General features: G+C 41.9%; 1 protein-coding gene and 2 non-coding genes across 4 annotated transcripts in view; 2 read left to right on the top strand and 1 right to left on the bottom strand.

Moving 5' to 3' along the window:
- The window catches only part of ssuh2.1 (ssu-2 homolog, tandem duplicate 1), a 35,117-nt gene that overhangs the window by 13,369 nt on the left and 4,651 nt on the right, over positions 1-17,097 (bottom strand). For both annotated transcript variants that reach the window (XM_064304422.1, XM_064304421.1), the window contains exons 2-10: positions 13,274-13,372; positions 12,405-12,489; positions 11,969-12,098; positions 10,180-10,240; positions 9,436-9,560; positions 8,293-8,355; positions 6,644-6,723; positions 5,890-5,982; positions 4,439-4,544 (exon numbers count right to left, since the gene is read on the bottom strand). In XM_064304422.1, coding sequence (XP_064160492.1) covers positions 4,439-4,544; positions 5,890-5,982; positions 6,644-6,723; positions 8,293-8,355; positions 9,436-9,560; positions 10,180-10,240; positions 11,969-12,098; positions 12,405-12,489; positions 13,274-13,372 — 842 coding nt within the window. The remainder of the gene's footprint in view (positions 1-4,438; positions 4,545-5,889; positions 5,983-6,643; positions 6,724-8,292; positions 8,356-9,435; positions 9,561-10,179; positions 10,241-11,968; positions 12,099-12,404; positions 12,490-13,273; positions 13,373-17,097) is intronic.
- trnar-ucg (transfer RNA arginine (anticodon UCG)) lies at positions 734-806 on the top strand. Its single transcript has one exon. It is a non-coding gene; the product is annotated as a tRNA-Arg (tRNA).
- Positions 1,393-1,465, top strand: trnar-ucg (transfer RNA arginine (anticodon UCG)). Its single transcript has one exon. It is a non-coding gene; the product is annotated as a tRNA-Arg (tRNA).

The following is a 17,097-nucleotide window of genomic DNA, read 5'->3' as shown; positions in this document are numbered from 1 at the left end:
GCCATGCGTTCCCTCGGCAGATTTCCAATGCTGTTTTCCCACTGGGATTTCGGTTTCTGCCCAGAATAAGGTCTGCGGTTAACATATACCTAAGAGTTTCACGATTTGTTCTACGAGATAAATTACACCCATTAATATCTCAACCGTGAATTTTGACACCGTTATGTGCTTTAAAAAAGTCAGTGTCTAACAAGTTGCTAAATTGAAACTCCAATGGTTGTCACGTGCAGGAAGGCTAGTGTGGAAACTTGAGTGGCGGTTACCAGAAAGCGACCGTTGTTGGAGTTTCAATTCAGCAAATTGTTCGCAACTGACTTTTTAAAAGCACAAAAAAGCTTTGTAATCCAGGGATGAGATATTAACTGGTAGAATTTACGTCGTAGAACAAAACGTGAAACTCTCTTTGGCTTACGTTCACCACAGACCTTATTTTCAGCAGAAAACAAAATCCCTTTGGGAAAAAAGCATTGGAAATCTGACAAGACAACCTATGGCACAAAAATGTAAACTTATTTTTGAGTTTTAGCACTACAAATTATAACACTCCATTAGGAGGCTGTTTCAGACACAGCCTTTGTTCCAGATTATACACTGCATTACCATCAGGCCTTTGCTCAGTTGGAGCACCCCTACTCTTCCTCAGTGGACCTGAACACAATTTTTCTTTGGTTTAACATCATTCCATCTCATCTGCTCCGTTGCACCCAGTGACATGCAGAAAAGCATGTGATCTGGCCGCGTGGCCTAATGGATAAGGCGTCTGACTTCGGATCAGAAGATTGAGGGTTCGAGTCCCTTCGTGGTCGTTCCTATGCCCGTTCTCTAATGGGATTCCTTTAGCATTAAGCAGCCAGTAATACAGTGAGGATAGTGCGCTGCACAAACAGCACTCACTATTTCACTAGTGGATCTATCCTGCGGTGTTTGTTTCTCAGTTCCATCTAGCTCCTCTCCACAAGAAGTTGAGAAAACCGCTGTCATTGAAGTTTCTAGATGCTCCTCCATTGCAATGATTGAAGCTGACTGAACAATTATTCACAAAATGGAATCAAATTGTTCGGAAAAATAGGAAACATAAAACTCGGGTTTCCATATCAGAGATCTACACATTACAAGGATCTCAGATTTAGTCTTGGAAAGTGAGCAATGACCTTTGTCGCCGAGATTTTCAGCTCTTGTTCAGAAGACTACAAATTATAACACTCCATTAGGAGGCTGTTTCAGACACAGCCTTTGTTCCAGATTATACACTGCATTACCATCAGGCCTTTGCTCAGTTGGAGCACCCCTACTCTTCCTCAGTGGACCTGAACACAATTTTCCTTTGGTATAACATCATTCCATCTCATCTGCTCTGTTGCACCCAGTGACATGCAGAAAAGCATGTGATCTGGCCGCGTGGCCTAATGGATAAGGCGTCTGACTTCGGATCAGAAGATTGAGGGTTCGAGTCCCTTCGTGGTCATTCCTATGCCCGTTCTCTAATGGGATTCCTTTAACATTAAGCAGCCAGTAATACAGTGAGGATAGTGCGCTGCACAAACAGCACTCACTATTTCACTAGTGGATCGATCCTGCAGTGTTTGTTTCTCAGTTCCATCTAGCTCCTCGCCACAAGAAGTTTATGACAGTGGTTCTCAAACTCGGTCCTGGGGGACCCCTGTGTATGCTGGTTTTCATTCCAACCTCAACAGCAATCCCAGAATTTTAAAAAGCTGTTAATTTTTCTTACCGTTTTTCTCAAATGTTTAAACACTAAAACTGGAACTATGCACACGATGGTGAAAACTTGAAGCTCATGTGTCAACAACAAAGACTATTTCCGCAAAACTCTAAGCACAATTCCTTTGTTTTCACTCAAATAGCAATTCTAAATCACATTTTTGCACAACTCTACACACAAAATCTCATCATTTAGCACAATTTTCATAATCAAGCCTTGTTTGTTCACATGGAAAACACTGGCCTTCAAATGCCAAACTTTAAGTACCAATTGGTCTCACTCATGCCACACCTGCTCAAACTCTGGCTAACCTTTTCAATTATCTGTCAGAGCATAAAAGAGACCTCAGGTGACTTCTATTGTGTTGGAAAACAATGGAGCAACACGCAGCACAGCACAGCACAGCACAGCACAGCACAGCAAGGTAGAGGTAGAGGTAGAGGTAGAGGTAGAGGAGGAGGTGTACGTGTACGAGGTGGGCGAGGAAGAGGGAGATGAGCTAACATTTCAAATGAAATACGTGGAACTTTGGTTGATCACGTATTTGTTTTTTGTTTTTTTTACAGCAGGCCTACAAACTACGATTTTTATTTTTGCAGTCTGCTGAACAAAGATTTATTTTACAGTAACAAATAAAGATTTGCTTTGTTACCTTTTTGAATTTGTTCATTGATTTCATATATGACAACAGATCATTACATCCATTGTCCAGACTGACACAGTCTAAGCATGTTCTCGTTTTGAGAAGACACAAATGTTATATATTTTGGCAACACTCATAATTCACTGATAAGGAAAAAGGAAAAACACTTCTAACAATGTTCAGTATGACTCATGATAGAACCTGGGTTGTGAGTGCAGCCCAACTGGACCTCATTGGCAGGACAATGCAGTAAAATGTGCATTGTATCATACACAATAACAATAACACTCAAAGTGATGACGGTTCACACACTTTGCTGTACTGTACTGTACTGAATTAGAATTAGGTTTACCTAGCAAATGCACTATTTATATGATGATATATTTACTGTATTGTATCATGGCAACAGTCTTTATATTTACTATAAAATTGCAGCCTATTTTGGGACCCCCCGAAAAGAAAACTAAACTTCAAAAAAGGATAAAAAATAAGCAATTTTTACACAATTTTATACACTTGAATATGTAACATGACCTCATGAGGCTAGAACATATATACAGTATTTTGATGGTTGTGTTTTTAAATTTATCGCACCAGTGTGAAATCAATGCCAATAAGACCTATTCATATGAGGCCTGTGTGAATCATTTTGATGGAAAAAGTCAGTTTTGAGAAGAGAGAACATGGTTTTGAATGCATGAATGAATTTTGCAAGAGATTTGTGTAGTTTTGGCAAAAGGTTAACTGTTGCTGTGCTTTGTGTGTAACGTTTTGAGAAACTGAGCTATAGTTTCAGAAAACATGTTTAAACAATTGAGAAAAACTGTAATTAGGTGCTTTTCATGTTTTAGAGCTGGGGTCTCCAGTCTTATCCAGAATGGGCCAGTGTGCACACACCTGATCCTAATTCTACTAATCAATGTTCTTAGCAATGACTCTAGTGATTGATTAGTAGAATCAGGTGTGTGCACCCATACTGGCCCCTTCTGGAACCCCAAATTTAAAACATGAAAAGCACCTAATTAAGAAACATTAACAGCTTGTTAAAATTCTGGGATTGCTGTTGAGGTTAGAATGAAAACCAGCACACACAGGGGTCCCCCAGGGGTCCCCCAGGACCGAGTTTGAGAACCACTGGTTTATGAAACCGCTGTCATTGAGGTTCTTAGTTGCTCCTCCATTGTAATGAGTGAAGCTGCCTGAACAATAATTCACAAAATGGAATCAAATCGTTTGGAAAAATAGGAAACACAGAACTCGGAGTTCCATATCAGAGATCTACTGATTATTAGGATCTCAGATTTAGTCTTGGAACGTGAGCACTGACCTACATCGCCGAGATCTTCAGCTGTTGTTCAACGTACAAAAAATACACATTACTAAAAGCAAGCAGTATGTTTACAGTGTTACAGGCAGTATGTTACAGTAATGACGATGATCAACATTTATCAAAATGTACAACTGACAACCAATTGTTCAAATAAAGAGATTTACAAGTAACAAGTATGCAACATCTAATCTAAAGACGAAGGTTGACTACCTTAAAAAAAAAAGTTAATGTTACAGGTATACACAATGTTCGAACCCCGACCGGGGCTTTCCTGTGTGGAGTCCTTCCACAGTCCAAAGACATGCAGGTAAACTAATTAGAGACTCTAAATGGCCCATAGTTATGAGTGTGTGAGGGACCACACTGTTGTAATTGTTAAAAGTTGTTATCAAGTTATCATAATAATTGTCCAAATATCTGTTGGTTATTTACTTTTTAATGTGGATTTATTTTATGTTTTGGACAATTACATTTAGCCTTTGGACAAGAAAAATACTCTGAGCCATTTGCCAATGGACATTCCTTGCATTTCAGCATTTGAACAAGGTACTTAATGTGAATTGGTTCAGTACACACCCAGCTGTATAAATGGATACTGTGTTTAAAAAATGCAGAAAGAAAGTTTCTTGGATAAGAGCATCTGCTCAATACCTTGTGTTGTGTGCCATCATTTTCTCCACAGAGCTAGCCAGTGGTTTGTAGGCCAAAAGAAAGGCACAGTGCCCAGTGATATGTCTCTTACCACAATGCTTTCCTCCACAAAAAATGCGTCCCCTGACACCTTATCAAACTTCTTTATGGGGAATTCTGGGATGCGATCCGGGACGAACTCAAACACGTGGTTCTTCCTGGGAAAGGGATGAAACACACGTGTGATAGACCGTTAAGTCCTCTTCCCGAATTTAGAAAGAGGAAATGAAGGCCGAGGTCTACGTACCACCAACATCAACTAAACCTCTCAGCTAAATCCTGAAGAGCGATTTCTCCTGAATTACAGTTATGTGAACATGCCGCTCACGCAGTACCACAGGGTCTTTCAGCTACTTTCTGCTGGAGGCCGAATTAGCATTAAGCAACCATTATTATGGGGGAGCAATGTGCAGTGGGTAAGGAGATGGACTTGTAATCTAAAGGTTGGACACTGCCGGTGTAACCTTGAGAAAGGTACTTAACCTGCATTAGTTCAGCATATGTCCAGCTGTATAAATGGATGCAATGTACAAAGTTATGTAAGACACTCTGGATAACAGCGTCATCAAAATGCCATAATGTAATGTTGCTTATTAAACTATGTAACAATGACACAGACGCTTTCTTAAAATATAATAATAAGGATGGCATAAAATATCAATCAAGTGGAATATTGATCGGCATGTTGTTATATCCATAAATTTTTGAGGCATCGATGTATTAAAATTACAATGAAATCAAATTTTTGAGCTGTTTGTCTGTTAGTTTGCTTTTGTAATGCAATGCAATGGGCGACCACACAGAGGCGATAAAACACTCTACCGCCACCAGCACACCCCTTCTCCTCCCATTTTATTTGTCACTTTGACAGAATTTGATAGATACAGTGTCATAGTCTGATTAGACTAGGTTATAAATCTACCTTCTTAACTTGTACAGCGTTTCCTTATCCTGCTCCAATGATATTTGAGAAAATGTGTCTGAATGCAACAGAGACACTTCGATCGTTCTTCTCTACCCATGAGTCATTTCTGCCAAAATTAGCAAAAACAAAACAAACGGAGCACTTGTAGGCTAAATTCTAATTTATATATATATTTTTTTACTTTTACAAATGAGTGTATTATTATTATTGTTATTATAGGCTATTCAAAAAGTTTATAAGCTGGTCTACAGTCAGTATTTTCATTTGAAATTATTGTTAATTATATCAACACATATAGTAATAATCATGTTTGAAAGAGTCACTGATGTCAAGCTTAATGAATATCTGTTACGTATTACTCTGTTACTGGTGCCAGTTTTACTGACACTGCACAGAGGCGCAAATGAGCAGAATTTGAGACACATATTAATCTTTTTTTTTTTTTGCTGAATGATCGGACCGTTAAGGTGACCCACATTTGGCCCCGGGGGCCCCAGCGGACGGGCCCCGTTAGCAGGCTTCACTGAAACACTATGCCCGACCCACGGATTGAATGGCCTTCTGAAAGGGGTATTTACCATGTGACCGTCAGCTGGATGAAGTGCAGCAGGTTTTGGTGCCCAAGGCAGGATTTGCACGTTTTATGACCTTTTCCGGAGCAATAGCTACATCTGTAAGTCAGACATAAGGAAAGAGCTTTCACAGTCAAACCCAACACATGAGCTTTCACAGTGAAACCCAACACAAGAGCTTCCACAGGGAGATTCAGCACAAGAGCTCCCACAGGGAGATCCAGCACAAGAGCTTTCACAGTGAAACCCAGCACAAGAGCTTTCACAGTGAAACCCAACACATGAGCTTTCACAGGGAGATTCAGCACAAGAGCTTTCACAGGGAGATCCAGCACAAGTGCTTTAACAGTGAGATTCAGCACAAGTGCATTCACGGGGAGATTCAGCACAAGAGCTCCCGCAGGGAGATCCAGCACAAGAGCTTTCACAGTGAAACCCAGCACAAGAGCTTTAACAGTGAAACCCAACACAAGAGCTTTAACAGTGAAACCCAACACAAGAGCTTTAACAGTGACACCCAGTACAAGTGCATTCACAGTGAAACCGTTGACTTCTGCCCTTATCTCAGACACCATGAATCAGACAGATTAGTTAAATGTGAATGTTGTGCTGATGCCAATAGTTCCTCAACAGGCAGTCATTACGTGTCATGCTTCATTAGCAACTGACTGGTAAACATAAACAGACATGCATGGGACAGCAAAGCAGCCCATTAACAGAACTGCGACGGCAGTTAGCGTTGTGGCGCGATCGTCCCTACCTTCGTCTCCCCGAACCACGGCAAAAAGAGCACCTCTTTTTACTTTTCCGGCCGGTGCCATGGCAAGACATGCACCTCGTCTGAAACACAGAGTCAGGCACCGGACTTTGAGCTACAGACAAAGCGGTCTCCAACGGCAACCTAAAACACACGCAAGGCAGAGTTTCATAGTTCATAGGCCTAGTGGGCTGAAGGGTCTAATGGGTTATGTTTTTACTTTGTTTTTTACCTACATCAGGAATGCTTTTCCACTGAATGTTAGGGAGATGGTTTCAGCTGAGATTGTAAAATCTAGGCTTAAAGCCCATTAATTCTATCTACACTACAGTACCTCTTCATTTAGGCTAATATCAACTCAGAACTCACACCCATCCATAAATGCACTATTATGTGTTATTTTCATTTCAGTTCTGTTTGCTCATTGTTGTGTGTGTGTTGTGTTATATTGACCAATAACATGTTTCCTGCAAGTATGTGGGATTTGTTTTAAAGGTGTGCTGGTGCGTGTGTTTGCTGCCACGTATGTGTACACATGAGTGCATGCTTGTGTGTTCGCTGTTGCGTGTACGTGCGAGTCCGTGTGTGTCCCCTATCACATGTGAGTGTGTGTCCCCATCACGTGTGTATGTGTGTCCCCTATCACATGTGAGTCCGTGTGTGTCCCCTATCACGTGTGAGTGTGTGTGTCCCCTATCACATGTGAGTGTGTGTCCCCTATCACATGTGAGTGTGTGTGTCCCCTATCACATGTGAGTGTGTGTCCCCTATCACATGTGTGTATGTGTGTCCCCTATCACATGTGAGTCTGTGTGTGTCCCCTATCACGTGTGAGTGTGTGTCCCCTATCACATGTGAGTGTGTGTGTGTCCCCTATCACATGTGTGTGTGTGTCCCCTATCACATGTGTGTGTGTGTCCCCTATCACATGTGAGTGTGTGTGTGTCCCCTATCACATGTGTGTGTGTGTCCCCTATCACATGTGTGTGTGTGTGTGTTCGCTGTTGAGTGTATGTACGTGTGAACGAGCGTGTGTTTGCTGTCACGTGTGTGCCAGTGTTTGTGTGTGTACTTGCTGTTGCGTGAACGTGCGTGTGTAAGTGCATGTGCGTGTTCGCTGTCGAATGTGAGTGCGTGTGCGTGTTCGCTGTCGCATGTGAGTACTTGCATGTGTTCGTTGTTGCGTGTGAGTGCGTGTGTGTTTGTTGTTGCGTGTGAGTGCGTGTGTATGTTTGCTGTCGCATGTGAGTGCGTGTGTGTTTGCTGTTGCGTGTGAGTGCGTGTGTGTGTTTGCTGTCGCATGTGAGTGTGTATGTGTGTTTGCTGTTGCGTGTGAGTGCGTGTGTGTTTGCTGTCGCATGTGAGTGCGTGTCTGTGTGTGTTTGCTGTCGCATGTGAGTGCGTGTGTGTTTGCTGTTGCGTGTGAGTGTGTATGTGTGTTTGCTGTCGCGTGTGAGTGTGTTTGCTATTGTGTGTGCGTGTGTGTTTGCTGTTGCGTGTGAGTGTGTATGTATGTTTGCTGTTGCGTGTGAGTGTGTTTGCTGTTGCGTGTGAGTGCATGTGTGTGTTTGCTGTCGCGTGTGAGTGCGTGCGTGTGTTCACTGTTGCATGTGAGATCGTGTGCGTGCGCAGGAGAAGCATGTGTCACACACCTCTCCTTTGCCTCTGCAGTGATTGCACTTGACCTTGCCTCTGCCGTGGCACTGGTGACACACCTGTAAGGGGAGAAGCCTTCTGTGCACATTTAAAACGCATTTCGCTCATATCCTTTTCCACCACATTAAACGCCCAACGCGCTAAACGCCCAACGTGCTAAACATCCAAAGCGCTAAACTCTCAACGCGCTAAGCGGTCAACACGCTAAGCCAGGGGTCTCAAACTCCAGCCCCAGAGGGCCGCAGTGTCTGCTGGTTTACGTGATTTCCTTTCAATCAGCAACCAATCATGGCCTTGGGAACAAGGTGTGCGGACTCTTTAGCCAATCAATGACTTAAACTAAGCACTTAATTGCAGGAACACATCAAAAACCAGCAGACTCAGCGGCCCTCCAGGATTTGAATTTGAGATCCCTGCGCTAAGCTCTCAACGCTCTAAGCGGTTAGCGCGCTAAGGGGTCAATGCGCTAAACGCTCAACACGCTAAGCGGTCAATGCGCTAAGCGGTCAGCGTGCTAAGCGGTCAATGTGCTAATCAGTTAGCGCGCTAAGTGGTGAACGGGCTAAGCGGTCAATACGCTAATCAGTTAGCGCGCTAAGTGGTGAACGGGCTAAGCGGTCAATACGCTAATCAGTTAGCGCGCTAAGTGGTGAACGGGCTAAGCGGTCAATACGCTAATCAGTTAGCGCGCTAAGTGGTGAACGGGCTAAGCGGTCAATGTGCTAAGCGGTTAGCGCGCTAAGTGGTGAACGGGCTAAGCGGTCAATACGCTAATCAGTTAGCGCGCTAAGCGGTCAGCGTGCTAAGCGGTCAATGTGCTAATCAGTTAGCGCGCTAAGTGGTGAACGGGCTAAGCGGTCAATACGCTAATCAGTTAGCGCGCTAAGTGGTGAACGGGCTAAGCGTCAATACGCTAATCAGTTAGCGCGCTAAGTGTGACGGCAAAGCGGTCAATACGCTAATCAGTTAGCGCGCTAAGTGGTGAACGGGCTAAGCGGTCAATGTGCTAAGCGGTTAGCGCGCTAAGTGGTGAACGGGCTAAGCGGTCGATACGCTAAACGGGCTAAGCGGTCAGCGTGCTAAACAGTCAATACGCTGAATGCGCTAAGCGGCCCTGGGGGACCCCGTGGTCTCCTCACCTTGACAACAGAAGAATGCGGGACGCGCACCTTCAAGCACACGTTCGTGTACATGGGCGGGACCTCCACTGGGACGTCCCAGGGAAGGGGGCTTGCCCCGTACTGCGGCCCGTCCACAAACTGGTCTGGGAGGGACATTCACATTACATCAGAATTAATAGGAGTTTCGCATACACTCTCATCCAGAGCGACTACACTCACTTTACACATGCAGTCCATTGACACGGCTGGATATGAGCTGAAGTGGTTCAGCTTAAGTATGCTGCTGAAGGTTACAGTGCCCGTGCGCCAGCTGGGAATCAAACCCGCAAACCCTGAGTTACAAGCCGGTCCGTCCCCAGGAACAGGGAACACAGGTCTCCCTGTTCTTTCACTCAATGTCAGTTCGACACCATACATATCACTTAGGGGTCACACATAAGGATCTCCCTCTGTTCTTTCACTCGATGTCAGTTTAAACACTATACATATAGCTTAGGGGGCACACATAATGGAATGGTTATGAAATAAGAAAACATTTTACATTGTTATTGTTATAATAATAATAATCATCATCATCATCATCACCATGATACCAACAACAACCAAAAAGTATATTTCAAACAATAAGCACCACAGATATTATTATAACCATGCTGATAATAATAACATTAAAAATCGACATTCTTTATCCTCTTTTAGACATTATTTTAAATATTTCCATTTTTATGAGTTTAAGAGGCATGTGGCTACTTTGTGACGTACTAGTGTAAGGCTCGAACTCCCAGGTGCTTGATCGGGACTCCGTGTATGTTTCCAAACGGTACTAGAAACAGACGAAAGAGTTTCTACTTCAGTACACACATTGAAGACCAGTGTTGTGCAAGTTCACACTTCACAAGAGCAGCTCAAAGTTCAGTTCACACTGATTAAAATGAACTAGTTCACGTTCATAGTTCACAATTTTGAATTCTGAACTAAGTTCACAGTCCCAAAAAATGAACTAGTTCACGTTCATTTCTTCCTTTTTTTAAAATTCTATTCTATTCTTTTTCAATAGAACCTCCTCCTACCCATCCACCCCAAGCCCCCAATCATTGCCACTGCCCACTTCCCGAACTAAATGAATTACTGTATACTACTATAGAATCAAGATTACTTTTAAAAGCCAAGAAAAAACTATGTGAGTATATGTTTTACCACTTAAACAATATGTCATATTATGCATAAAGTGAAAAAAAGAGGTGCAGTAAAGGTATACCGTAGATGCAATGGAAATTTTATTTAGCCAAATTATGCAAAAGTTCAAAAACATAAAATAGATTCATATGCTTCCAAGCGAGCTGGTACAGGCTCCACCACTGGCTTCATTACAGTCGCTAGCTGAAAGATGTGCTATGATCAATCCTATAGTGGGACTTTTGCCGTTTATTGAAGGTTCAACAGAAATTTTCGGTGCCGTTGACCGTAATCGAATGCTTTCATTTTTATTGTTCGACTGACCAAGTAACATGAAAAAGCAAATTTTATGGGTTAGTGCTATTGGCTTATGCGGGGATCAGTAAAGTCGGCTAACAACACACTAGCACTTTCTTCTTGTTAGTTTTATCACCACTGCTGTGAAGTGAAAGGTGGACATTCTATGAGAAATGTTATACTATTTTAGATCAAATGGCACAATGAATTCAACAAAGTACCAGGAAATTCTGGCAGAAAAATTGGTTGTCTCTGCTAAGACGCTAGGACTTGGTCATAGGTAGATTGTCCAACAGGACAATGACTCCAAGCATACATCAAAATCTAAACATAAATGCTTAAGTGAAATCAACATCCATGTTTTCCAATGGCCATCTCAGTCTCCAGACTTAAATTCCATCAAAAACCTATGGTCTGAACTAAAGAGAGGGGGGTCCATAAGCGCAAACCCAAAGATATCAATGATTCTGAAAAGTTCTACATGGAGCAATGGTCAAAAATCCCTCCAAATGCATTCTCTAACCTTATCACAAATTATAGGAAAAGACTTGTGGCTGTCATCTTTGCCAGGGGTGTTTTCACAAAGTATTAAACCAGGGGTGCCAATAATTGTGGAACCTGTTTTTTGGGGAAATATTTTTTTACTTAAAATGTAAGACTTGTTGATTCCAATGAATCATTAATCAAGCCACTAGTTACACATTTGGAAAATAAGCTATGTCGATAACTATTATTTTTTAGTTTAGCATTTGTTTTTGCATTTTTTGTGCATATTTATCAAGGGTGCCAATAATTCTGGAGCCCACTGTACATCACTGTAGATAAGAACATCTGCCAAGAGGCTGTAATGCAATGTACCATGGGAATATGAGGCATCCTAAGACTACAGTATTCATAAAGCATCTGAGAGCAGACGAGCTGGTCTACGATCTGCTGTCCTCAGGCTAACCTTACCCATTACAAGCTAAAAGGACAGCCCTCAGACTCCCAAACACTTTCCTGGGCTGGTCCAGCCCATTGTCCCGTCTGTGAAAGCACCTCCTGGTCCTAAATTTGAGGTATATTTGGCAGGACGTACGCGGTACACGGTGAAGGGCTTCAGGTCCGTAAAGGTCATGTCGCGGGCTGGCTTGCTCCTGTAGGTCCACTTCCTCTCCACGAACTCCATCAGCGCTTCCCGAGCTACGTCCTCCGACACCACGGGAACACTGTGGAAAACACGGCCGCTGAACTTCAGGAGGCTTTCCACGCACGTTTACCCGGGAGCCATATCCAGCGGAAAACCGCACAGGGCACACCGAAAAACGAGTCTGGAATGTTTCAAACAAATACAGGACTTTTCGGATGAAAAAATGACCCAGTTCGCAATGCAAGGATCCCCTAGCTATCCAGAAAAAGATGGAAACCCTTAAAAAAGACCAGTTCAATCTGTATAGTCCTAAACATGAAAACCCAACACCACAGGGAAGAGCGTGATGGGGTATGCTTCTAGTTACAGTAATGTGTGGCATCACCTGACAGTAGGAACTTGTAAGTTCCTGTCATTCTCACATACAGTCGCGTAGTCAGGGGGAGGAGGGTACAGCTTATCGGTGCCATCTGAAATAAAGGACATCATAATCAAACAACTTCAGTGCAAAAGCTGGGAAAAGGACACATATATTGATTACATTATAATCATAATCTCAATAATAAATTTCACAGCCAGCCTGTTGTTGAAAATGAATGGCAAAAATATTTGAAGTTGCATTCATCTGGATTGAATATTTTGTGATGTCAATATATCTGAATTTGTTGAGCATGAAACTAACACATTAGAATGCAAATTCCACGTTTTTTTTAAGTTTTCATGGTAAAATTCAGTTGTGAATTTATTGCTCGTGAACTGCATTGTTTTGGTGATAATTCATTAAAACTGGGTTTCTTGGTGAGAATTCATTAATACAGAGTTTCTTGAGTAGCTGTGAATTTCTATTATGAATTTATTTGTTTTTAAATTGAAGTTCAATTCAGGTTAATCTATATATAAAATAAATAATATAATATTCAAGTACTACAGATTCCTTTTCCCTTTCAAAATCCTTTTACAAATTTTTGCAATTTGTAAAAATGACATTTCTAAATGCGAAGAAACATCTGAGCTATTCCAGATTCAGGAAGAAAACGTGGATGTAACCAATTACGCTTTGAGCCAATTGCAAAGCAGATCAGGCTACCACCTAACCAGATTTTTTTTTACAGATCGTTGTGGCATTAACTCGCTCCTGTACCAGCCCCAATGTTCAGAAATATGGACGTTGTTCCCCGACGCAGAATAAAGCATAGCTGGAGTGGCTACACTAGCTAGCAGAGCGCACCGAAGCGAGCGCATGCCCACACTCACCCTTGTCTCCGTGATTCTGATCATATCCCGTCACATTCTCTAGCCAGCCAGGAGGGGGCGTTGTTGGTCCCTCCTCTGGTATATTGGAATCCGAGTCTCCTGCGGGAGGAGGTGGGCTCCAGTCAGAATAACGCCAGACTGTGGTGGAGCACTGCAGCAGCACACAGCATGGTTTACCCAATAACAGCACACAGTATGACGTATCCAATAACAGCACACTACATGGTTTACCCAATAACAGCACACAGCATGGTTTACCCAATAACAGCACACTGCATGGTTTACCCAATAACAGCACACTGTATGATTTACCCAATAACAGCACACTGTATGATTTACCCAATAACAGAACACTGTATGATTTACCCAATAACAGCACACTGTATGACGTATCCAATAACAGCACACTGTATGATTTACCCAATAACAGCACACTGTATGATTTACCCAATAACAGCACACTGTATGATTTATCCAATAACAGCACACTGTATGATTTACCCAATAACAGCACACTGTATGATTTACCCAATAACAGCACACTGTATGATGTATCCAATAACAGCACACTGTATGATTTACCCAATAACAGCACACTGTATGATTTACCCAATAACAGCACACTGCATGGTTTACCCAATAACAGCACACTGTATGATGTATCCAATAACAGCTCACTGTATGATTTATCCAATAACAGCACACTGTATGACCTCAAATGTTATCCAAACATTTAGGAACAGCTTCATAAAAATGGGGCTGAACCAGGTTTGGCTGAGATCAATCCTCAGTGGGATTTCTACAACAAAATAACAGTGCAACACGGTAAACACAGTCTGTGCAGCTCCACCAACTGCCTTCCTGCCAATCAGTGAACGTCTGAATCCCAGTCTAGACTCATAAACAGGACCTTTCTCCAAACACAATGATGCTTCTCTCGCTGTGCTACTGAGGGCTGTGTGAAAACGAGTGAGAAACATGAAAAACAAGAGTGAACAATGTTCCCAAAATACCCCCCTGGCCAAGCTAGGCCACTCTGACGCCAGACAGGGGTAGGATATTGTGTTCATCTATTTTAGGAAGGCATTTATAGCCTTAACTCATTTTCAGCAGCAACCTTTAGCATGTGCACAGGGTCTTACTGCACCCCCACCCCCTCCCCCAATGGCACTGCTTGCTCCACACTAAACTGAACAAAAGTAGGCTGTGTTGGCCTGCCCATATCAACAGTAGGTTATCCTCAGCATTTGTGGAAATTTGCCATATGAACGATCGCAGGATGGATTCTCAATGTTTGTGCACCCTAGCTGAAGACTGGCAACTCAAATGACTCAAACTCAGTAAAAATATCAAAGGAAATTGACATGTCAAAAGCAAGCGAAGTTCCCCATTGTCCTGGAAAAGGGAGATTCATGGAACCCATCGGCAGAAGAATACTTACTAGTTACCTAGTTACTACATATCAGTTCATTGACAGAAGAGAGTCATTAAGTCAGATATGATTAGATGGCTAGATTGGGACAGCCAGGTTGGACATTCAGCAGAGACAGGTGTGCTCTTTGCAAGAGTTAGGAATTTTTCACGCTTGTAAACATCAGGCTTCACCAAGACACGATTTAGATTTTTGAAGCAACTTTTCGATATTTGGCAATATCACAAATTTAGCAACAATACGATCAAAACTATCCAATATAGCAAATAACGAACGATATATACGATCTAGCAAACAAAATCCTGCTACAATGTTCACATACAACCAAGACTGAGGTTGAGAGTGTAAAACCGTATTGACATCATGTTTAACAGAAGGAAAAACAGAGCTAGAGAGTGATGATGAGGTCGAGTTGGAAACATAAACAATGACATTGGCAGGGTTCCTAGAGGGAACACTGCACAGGAGACAGTGTAGGGAGTACCAAAAGTGGTCAAGGACAGGTGGCCACCACACAAAGGGGACCACCAAGGTAGGATTCACTGTTTATAATCTCACAATTACATGCTATTTTTGTGAGAGACTGTTTCATTGAGTTTACGTTATTTAGCTCCTTGTTTCCAGTTGGATGCAGAGAGAGCTCGGGAAGTCATTTAGCAGACAGTGATACGCATCATCACTGAAAGATAAGTGTAAGAATTACACTATGACTGCAAACAGTAGCATTTTAGCTGAGCCTGCAATTAAGATTATCTGGATTATGCACAGACAAATTGCACTTTGGGTCAAAAATTGGTGTTCATTGGGGCTCTTTTGAATGTCTGAATACCTTATGGGTGAAAGGTGAAACACCTCTTTTTTTGACAGATCCTTCCACAGAAGCATCTCTGCAACAACATGCCCAACATACCATAGAGTGAAAGCTAATCAAGCCGATGCAGTGCCAGAGCTTTAGCTGTCATCAGAAAGAGACATAGCCTATATTTCACCAGCTTTCCATTCCAATTTCACAACTCCCTATTGTATGCAACATGGAAAAGCAATTCTGGAAAAGTCTGCAATCTAAAACTAAGAAAATAAATTCTCTGCCTGAAGAAGTATTCCTTAATGAGGCACTTAAAGGACAAAAACCTTTATCTGCTGTCTACAATAATAAAGTAAAGTTACACTGAAAGAGTATCAGCGATGAGAGTTTAGGTTTGGTATCTGCTGGTTACAGCAAATCTGCCACATGTCAACATGAAATACCTGGAGTTACAATTCAGTGTATCACCAACTAATCCTGGGGGATATAATACAATTTTAATAATGCCCACAGAGGATACCTACATAGTTTGCACAAACAAGATATTTCACAGTGTGTGACTGGGGATATTTAATTGTAACCAGACTGGAAAGGCAGTTCAAAATATGTGACAGAGACTACTCACTTATACCCTTGATAAGAAATGTTTGCAGGAAATGCGTCTTTTTGCCAAACTCTGTTAAACTTTATCACCACACCTGTGTGTATTACTAGCAGAATATTGCACACAATATTAATAATCTAAACCACATATTCCTGGCCAGGGTCACAGCATGCATTGGGCAAGAGGTAAGAGTAAACCCTGGATGCCAAACCATCATAGGGCACATACACCATTCACCCACACACTCATGCCAACAGGCAATTTAGACTCTCCGGTTCACCTGACCCGCACGTCTTTGGACTGTGAGAGAAACTGGAGTACCCAGAGGAAACCCAAACAGACACAGGGAGGACATACAAGCTCCACACAGGGGGGGCCTTGGATTCAAACCATAGACTGTAAAAAGATTCAAACTCAAGACATTTCAGTATCAAGGCAGCTGTGCTATCACAGCACCACATTACAACAACAATATATTTATAGTTCTTTTCTTCCATGGAATACGAATCACTTTACACAAAAAAGTATTAAAATGTGGGTTATATGAAAATATATTCCGAAAAGTAAATGAATGTATACTAAAATACTGTATGTGAGATTACACGGACATTGTTTAGCACAATGTAAATGACAAGTTCAATCCCTCGACCAGAGTACTACAACCCTAATTCCAAAAAAGTTGGGACAGTAAATGAAATGCAAATTAAAACAGAAAGCAGTCATCTGTAAATTTACTTTGACTTGTATTCAAACAGAATAGTATAAAGACAAGGTATTTTATGTTTTATCTAATTAACTTAGTTTTTTTGAAGATATACGTTTATTATGAAACTTATGCCTGCAACATGTTCCAAATAAAATTGGACAGGGGCAATTTAGGACCAATAACAATGTGACAAGTTGAAATATCACGGTGATGTGATACAGGTGATGTTAAACAGGTGAGGCAATCGTGTTATAATTAGAGCCCAACCGATGCCAGA

Source organism: Anguilla rostrata, chromosome 13, assembly GCF_018555375.3.
Source record: "Anguilla rostrata isolate EN2019 chromosome 13, ASM1855537v3, whole genome shotgun sequence".
NCBI classification, from domain to species: domain Eukaryota; kingdom Metazoa; phylum Chordata; class Actinopteri; order Anguilliformes; family Anguillidae; genus Anguilla; species Anguilla rostrata.
This window is presented reverse-complemented; position numbering and strand designations above follow the sequence as displayed.